At 32.5% G+C, this 8,897-nt stretch overlaps 1 protein-coding gene across 1 annotated transcript in view; it reads left to right on the plus strand.

Annotated features, from left to right (window-relative positions):
* Positions 1-8,489, plus strand: part of LOC133194001 (uncharacterized) — a 163,464-nt gene extending 154,975 nt beyond the window's left edge. The window contains exons 13-14 of the mRNA XM_061329912.1: positions 6,562-6,788; positions 8,154-8,489. Of these exons, the coding sequence (XP_061185896.1) occupies positions 6,562-6,767 (206 nt within the window). The 3' untranslated portion in view covers positions 6,768-6,788; positions 8,154-8,489. The remainder of the gene's footprint in view (positions 1-6,561; positions 6,789-8,153) is intronic.
* The last annotated feature ends 408 nt before the right edge of the window (positions 8,490-8,897 follow it).

The following is an 8,897-nucleotide window of genomic DNA, read 5'->3' on the forward strand; positions in this document are numbered from 1 at the left end:
AATGTAAAATTACCTTAGAAAGTTTGACGAGGAAAATAGAAAAAGGAAAATTGTCCAAATTCGAAAAATCCTATATTGAATGTGTGTGTGTTGGGGGGGGGGGGGGTCAAATTCTTTCACAATCAAATTTTATTCACAAAGTACATGTATCACTTTTTAACTATCCTGCAAAAAAAAAAGAAGGGGGGAACCAACCTTTCAATGAACATTTCAACTGTTACAGTAAAAAGTTATGTTTAAAAAAAAAGTGGAAGGAAGCAGCCTCACTAACCTACCCCACCCCCTGTCACATTTTGTGATATCGCGATGAGTTGTACAACTCAGAGGCAATAAAGATTTGAATTGAATTGAGTTTAATAGAGTAAGCTATCATTAATTGAACCACAGGAGTTGGAATATGGCCTTTCTGAAATTTGTAACATGACGACTTTTGTAAGAAAGCAATAAAATATGTCAAAAAGGACACATACCTATCATTTCCCCGAAATTTTCCGTATTCCGTAAATAAAAAATATAAATACACTGTACTATAATAATAAAAATTTTCAGTAAAATGATAACACTTGTAATTTTAGTTTAATTGATAGGTATCCCAACTCCTGTAATTGTTATTTTTATATTATAGTGTATTAATTTTTTTTTATTTACTGAAAATTTCGGTAAAATCTATAGGTATGCCAACTCCTGTGATTGAACAGCCATTCCATAGACAATAAAACCTGTTTTTCTATAATCCTAAAATTCGGTCCTTCCAATACTTTTTGTTAGTATCTGATTTATTTTAATCGAGTGCCAATAGACAATTAAAAGCAAGAGTTCTGGATTTTTGATTTTGCTGTCTTAAAATGTGGACATTATCCAAGCAGAAGATTAGAAAATCTGCCCCCCCCCCCTTCTTAAAAATCAAATGTTCGGTGACCTGTTCTGTTTCAGCCCATGTAAATCGGTAATCTATTACTATATTTCATTAATCTGTTAAGGGTATTTAATGAATTTCAAATTGCACGATCGCATGTTTATCATATTTTCTTAGTTGTATGATCGCACATAGAATCGTTGCCGATCGTAAAAACGTTTGGCAAGTGTACACTTCAAATCTTTATTTTTACGCTTTCTGTTTGATATTACGGTCATCATAAAGAACGAGTGCACTTATGGGCCCCGGTAAAATGTGAAAAAATGAAGAATCAAATTAAGCATAATTTTTCATCTCAGATCATTAATTGATATCTAAACCATAAGATTCATCAATTTTTATTGGTGAAATTCATGAATATACAAAGAGCAAAGCCATACAAAGTGGTAGGGGTCAGCCGACATTCGTGATTTTCTATAGTAAATCGAGAACGGTCATTCATTTCAAAGCTTTTGTTTACTATCAGCCTAACGTTGTACAAACTTGTGCGAATGACAAAAAACGCATTATACATTTATAAACCTTGTGTGAAAGTAGGAAATTTGTACACGATTAGGCTTGTACTTAAAATATTAAAAATGTATGAAAAGTTCAATGTTTTTCCTATAGCAAGCGAGAGCTATTTACCTGTATGACCTTTGTTGAACCAACCCGTGGAATAAATTATTTAAAATACCGGTAGTCACGTGAGTTCTACCCAGGTAAACATTCCTCAAAGTGCTCACTGTAAAAGATAGCCACGTTTTGTATCATTATATCGAAGTCGTGCCGCATAGAGAAGTTTGTATATATTTGGTTTTATGAACACGGGAGGGTTAGGAGAGTTTAGTGTCGTTAAAATATCATCATACATAAAAGCGTCAATTAAACATTTTTAACATTCATGCAAGACAATGGTACCGGTATTGAAGCCACCTAAATACACTTCTTTTTCATTTTAAAATTCAAAGGAACTAATGTTAATACTTATTGTATTATTTCAAATGCAAGCGTGCAAATTTCTTAGTTTGATCACTATGGCTACAGGCATCTATACAACTTCATTCGATTTTTTTTCCTCAGGTAAAATAGCGCAAGAGGTATCATTCGGAAAACGTCCCCGTCAATGATCCACCATCAGATTCAAGTGTCCGATTTAAATGTCTCCTCCCTTGATTTAAATAAACGAAACTCAAAATAGGTTCGGCACGACTTTTCCGGATTTGGGGTATCTATATAGGCATTTAAAAATCTTTATTTGTTTCAAATCCATGCTGATTTAGGTGATGTTTTAACGTGATTTTAATTAGAAATATCCACTTTTGTTTAACTATTACCAAAAAAGAACAATTTGGTAATATATTCTAAAGTAAAACGGCACTGAAAAAGAGCCCATTAAGCATTGCTTAAATGCACTTGTCCAAATTACGGTCATCCCACTGCACTGAGTAAACCTCGATTACGATCATCTTAATATTTTGTTACGGTCATCATTCTCAAAAACTTTGAGATCGTGCTACAGCTTTATTTTCTTAAGTTCAAGTAAGCTGCAATAACCAATAGAAAGTTTTCATTAGCGTACATTCAATTTTCAGAGGAATTTACATAGATATGCTATCAAATATTTGATATCTTGAATGAAAAATTCTTACCGATCAGCTCGGCCGACATGTTTTGATGACCGTAAACTATATTACGGTCATCGGCTTTCCTACAGTGATATGATGGTACAACCAATATTGAAAATCAAAATCTCTTATGCCTCCCTCGTGCATCTCCCATAGCCTTGATTCTCCTTTGCATGGAATTCATCAGCGCATTTAATTTTCTCAAACAAATATTTTTTCCGACAATGCATCCCTTATCTGTTGGAGATTCGCCTCAGCTTTCCGACGCCTTCAAGCTCTACTGTTCAGTTAGTCTATCATATGTTCGATTAGAGAAAAATTAAAAGCTTAAGGAGGTTGGATCCTGCCATCAAAAGTAATGAGAATTTTTTATCAAGTATATTTTTGGAATTTATACACATAGCTTTATTAAAATTCAAAACAAAACTTTGGGGTCAATGCGCTTCTTTTGGCGCTACAGAGCATTTAGTTTGACCTTTTTGCACTGTAAATATGTCTTACACATAAATCAGTTTTTCCTCCAATATTTTTTGTTCAAATAAATTTTGGGAACGAAAACAGTCTTACTACATCTCAAATAGACACATTAAAATTTGTGACAACAAAGAAATTTTCTATTCCGCATGTTCCATTATTTGACCTTTTTGCACTCAAACATTTTCATTTTTCTGGCATTAAAAATTTATCAAGCAAAAAAATCATTTGAAAGTAATGACATTTTACTGAATTTAAGAAGAATGGTTAAAAGTATTGTATATATTCAGAAAAGAAAATTAAAAGTGGGGGTCTGTGATGTTAATTTTTAGATATTACTAAAATAGTGCTAATTTTAAGCTTAAATTAGAGCTATTTTTTCCTTCATTTTCACAATATATTTGCTATATTTCTCAAATATGATGATAGAATTCATGACATTTTATTTAATAGATAATTTAGGACCAGTATAAAACAGTTTACTGCACAAAATAACTATGTGTGCAGACTGCATGTAAAAATAGGAATCCAAACTTAACATAGTTTAAATACTTTGAAAGAGAAAAAATGATCATTTTCTTCTTAAAAAACCTTCCGCCACAAAATATAGTTCTTCACTTAATGCTTTTGGTATGGAGTTTAATCATGGAGTTTTAACTGAATGTAGTTAAATTGGCATTGTAGAATCCAAATTTAATGTTGGAATTAAGGCATAATGCAGAATTTTTGAAATATAGGTCAAGATAAAAATCTGCTCAAAAGCTCAGGAGCGAACCTCGTTAATGGAAGCCAGTCGAGTGGGTTAATGTGTGTGTTTGAGAGAAAGTCTTGGAAAACCCTGGCTACATTGGGCCTCGGGTAAACATGCTGAAAAATTAGACATACGACGCACGTGTGCACAAGTGAGAGGAACACCGCTGTGAAGTTGACGAGATTAAAAACCAAAATTGCGTAATCGTGTTTTTTTTTTTTTTTTTTTTTTTTTTTTTTTTTTTTTAGTTTATGGGCGAGCTTTCTATTAATCCTATTAATTTCATGGAAAAATATTGAAAAACAAAAAGTTTGAAAATTTGGACTTTTCAATTCACTTTCTTTTGCAACCGGACGTACTGACGACGAAAAATAAAGATTGATCAGCATATCTGCATGTGATGCTCTATCATGTCAGTGGGTTTCTTTTTCATATCTTTGGCCGTTCTCGAGAAAATGCCTGAACAAAATTCCATTTAAAAACGTGAGAAAAACGTCTATTCCTGAAACGTTTATCCCTGAAAAATCATTTGAATCCGACTTACTCTTGGCTGAGATATCGCGCCGCACTATAAAAACAGAAGAATAATAGGAATCGGATCGAAATGAATTTGATCACTTCATTCGAAAACGGTGAAGAAATAAACATCCCAATACTGAGGAAAAAAAGGGGGGGGGGGTTACCGGCAATGTTCTTTCTATATCAGTCGCAATCTGGTATATAGCCCTTACTCTCAAACATTTCTTAATTTCGAATTCTCTTAATCAAATTCCCATACGCAAAATGTAAAACACTTGCATTTAGCTTATACACAGAGAGCTTTTCTTGTATAGAAAAAACGTACTTGATACTTGTAAATTGTTTACAGTGTCATATAGGTCTGATGGTGCGAGTGTTTGTTTAAATTTATTTTTTAAATGCATTTCACAATTTGTTAGACTGCATATACAAAGCGACTACACAAAACTCAAATACAAAATAAACAAATAATAATTATGATGATTGAAATAATAATAATAAATAACATGAAAGTACATGTACTGTAATTAAAAATTTCATCCGTTTTTAGTGATTGATTTCATCCTGAAAAAGTTTCGCCCCGGCAAACATGGTGTAATACGCACTTCCCTTTGAGGTGCAAATTATGTGCGCACATACAACCCTTCAAGTTTTTGGCTAAGAAATTTACGATAATTTTCTTTTTGCATACTATAACTTTTACACTTACTCTTTTGATTGACTTTTATCCGTTTAGTAACACTTACAATATAAATTATTTATTTCATTTGGTATCGTATTTAGTTTGTTCTAAGACATTACACACAATCACATCAGAATTCAGACTGTAATTTAATAATAATACCCGATCTTGGTTCATGCATGTACGAGGTTTACGTACAATAGCAGGCACTTCGAATTAATCTACTTGATTCGTACCTGTAGACTATTTACATGTATGAAGTTATTTTCAGAGAATTATACGGGAAACAACGCAACGTCGCCTTTGTGACGTAACTGACTTCATAATCAAATGTGCACAAACCAACCGCTCGAATCGTCGAAACTGTGTACCAAAATTGATGACAAAAGCAAACCCGTGACCTACCATAAATACATACAAGAAAACATTGATGTAACCATCAATTGTCGCCCGGGAAATAAATAAAGTAAACAATGGAAATGAGTCTTGATCATCAAACCGCTTCGATATGTGTGAAAAAGGCATGCGTCTAAATGATGGAGACGATAGTAGAGACTATTTTGAAAACTTATAGTCGGATGAAAATCGAACAAAAACGATACCCTTTTGAACTTTATCAATTCCTCAAGTAAATGTTGGCTGCATAAAATATAATTTGAAACCAGACACATGCATCACCTATTTTCAAAAATGTCTTTCACTTTAAGATTATAAAACACGAACTGTGTAAAGTACGTTTTTACGTTTTTATGCGATAAGTAAAATTCGATGTTCTAAAAAAAGGGACCTGTCGTTTTTTCAATAGTAAATGATAAGCAACTTTATATATTAAATATGAAAAACATATATATTTTTACAGATTCACTTTATGGAAGTAAAATTATTGTGTATCTCGTAATTTATAAAGGGAAAGAACATTCTGATTAACAATCTTTTTAATGTTTAGAAAACCTTTAATTCTGAATAACTTCTCCCACCTCAATCCCCATATACCAACACTTAAACTTATATGTATAGAGCAGACCGGTCCTCCGGGTTGCAAAAAACATTCAACATTAGTGTGAACTAATTAGCATATAGCAGCTAATTATATATTATTTTTAACTATAAGCTCCTTTATTTCTTGAGCAAATTACCCGAAGTTCAAGCCTAGACACAAGTAAAGAACATTTGAAAAGAGTGAATTAGAGGCGGAAGTATGATTTTTTTTCATGACAACAACTATTAGTAGCAGAGAACATTAAATGCATATCCTGTACAATAATGTAACTCTTGAGCACATTGTGTGCAATGATTCATGTTTTGAAGTTATTTTGTAACCGAATGTTTGTAAAAATAGAAACAATTGAAGTTTGAATGCGACATATTGACCGTTACTTTCATGTTAAGGAGATTTTATTATTAAGAGAAAGTGCATTATTATAAATGTTATAGTGAAATATCCATGATCTCTTATCTTTAGTATCATGTATACAACTTGCCTTCATTTATAACGTCTAAACTTTTATGGGGTTCCGTAAGCCAACGCATTAGTACAACGTTTGCTAACTTTCAATCTGGACGGTAAATAACATCATTTATCTATCATTAATTTTACAATATTCAAATCTAGGGAATCGGTTCCGTGATGCTGTGATACAAGTTGGTGACTCACTAGCAAGTTTGAAGACATGCGGGACTTTCAAAGGGCCCGGAAAAAATGGTCAAATTATTAGGATTAAATGCCCAGGTGGAATGAGAGGGCGCTGGGTTCAAATCCAACAGAAAAATTATCGTGGCTACTTGAACCTTGCCGAAGTTCAAGTTAATGGATCATGAACTACTCATTCCATGCCTTTGGTAAGTAAATACAATATATTTTAGCAAGTCGGCTGAGCGCACTTTTTGATTCTTTGTGTGTGTGTGTGTGTGTGTCGCTTGTGTTGTTTGATAGATACATGAAGGTTTTTTTTTGTTTGTCTGTCCGACTGTCTAGCTGGGATAAATAGCGTATAACTTTTTTTATCTCAAATAAGATCATGAAACATCCTGAAAATATGCATTTAATATGTAAAATGTTGTTGGTCATTCATGTTCAAAATTATGATTTTGACCCAAAAATACTGTACTTAATTAAAATAGTCCTATATACAGTCATGTTACGTCACTGCTACGAGTAAGCGAGGTATCAATGTAAACTACACTTTCTTTTTCCAAGATGTAATATTTTTATCGGCTCGACTTAAATTACAAGGTATTTTGATAATATTTTAAATCTCTCTTGTCAAAAAAGATTGATTGTTGTTTAACGTCCCTCTCGAGAATTTTTCACTCATATGGAGACGCCACCACTTGCCGGTGGAGAGCTGCAAATTTTGTCCTATACTCGGCACTTACGGCCATTGAGCAGTGAGGGATCTTTTTCGTGCCAGCACCTACTGCGACACGGGACCTCGGTTTATACGGTCTGATCCGAAGGACCGGTATCCACGTCCCACAATGGGATTCGAACCCGCGACGTAAGGATCAACTCTTTACTTCGCGACTCTAGAGCAGACGCTCTAACCACTGCGCCACGCGGGCGACTGTCAAAAAAGACTGTAATGATTGTAATGGACAAGTTTAACGGGAAATTATCAAAAAGGGGAAAGAAATAATAATCTTAGAAAAACCTGTTGAGGAAACAGATATCATAAACAGTATTTCTATAAATGAATACTCTGCAATAAATGGCTCATTCTTTAATAACTTGCTTTCATAAATCAAATGTACATACCCAGCAGGCACGCAACGTTGTTTCAACGTTGAAAGTAGGTGGAATATAGGTTGCAACGTTGAATAACTATAGTTCAACGTTGTTTCAAATTATTTTAAATTTGAAGCGATGTAAAAAATGCAGCACTTTGAATGTTCGTTAATATTTCTACAGGATGCAACATATTTTCAACGTTGAAAAAGTGAGGAAAATTTAATGTTGAAACAACGGGTAATGAGAGCCTTATTTTTCGAGGTCAAAATAGTAAGGGTAAATATTGAACGCTAAATCAGTGTAATTTTTTGCTATATATATATATATATATATATATATATATATATATATATATATATATATATATATATATATATATATATATATATATATATATATATATATATAGTTATAGTTATATAGTTATATATAGTTATATATATATATTTATTTATAATTTTAATTATTCATTACAGAGTTCGTCAAAAAAAGAAATGGGGGACTACCAGTAAATGGAAATCACTATGTATTCATCAGGAAAAGAACTTTAAATTTCTGAAAACTGCAATGGAGAAGAGGAACTATACAAATTATTAATCATGCACGCATGAAAATATAATTTATTTAATAAATATGAAAAACCGCAGATAACTAAGTTCTTTTAATAAGGCTTTGTTTCAACATGCTAGCCCAATGCATGCATTCGAGACAGTTATTTTGGTATTTATAAGTGAGAAAAAATATACATTGTATTCACAAACTTGGCTATTCTTGTATATAAACTTGTATAATAAAAATTTACATGAGAATAATTTTTTGCCAGAACAATTTCTGTCATAGTTACGCAAAAATAAAGCTCTCTCAAATAAACAAGAGGCTTATGGACCACAAGGCTCATTTGTGTTATTTTGGCCCTACTGCTCTTCACCAGCATTTTAAAAAATTTCCCACTTGATTTCTTAAAAAGATTGACTCCATATTGTGGATCAAAATATAACCTTAAGGGAGCTATGATTTAATCAAGTTGAATCCACACAGCATTGGATTGCTTCAATATCAAATCAATACTGTACTATCAAAATGGTCCTGCCGTATAGGAAAAAATATTATTTTCTTGTACGCATGCATTATGTAAAATTTGGGTCTCTGATTTCAGCCCAACCCTAACCCCAGGGCTTATAATTTAAAAAAAAAAATGATTCCATAAAACTAAAGAATAT

Source organism: Saccostrea echinata, unplaced genomic scaffold, assembly GCF_033153115.1.
Source record: "Saccostrea echinata isolate AGI-Se365-2 ecotype Australia unplaced genomic scaffold, CSIRO_AGI_Sech_v1 ptg000028l, whole genome shotgun sequence".
Taxonomy (NCBI): Eukaryota; Metazoa; Mollusca; class Bivalvia; order Ostreida; family Ostreidae; genus Saccostrea; species Saccostrea echinata.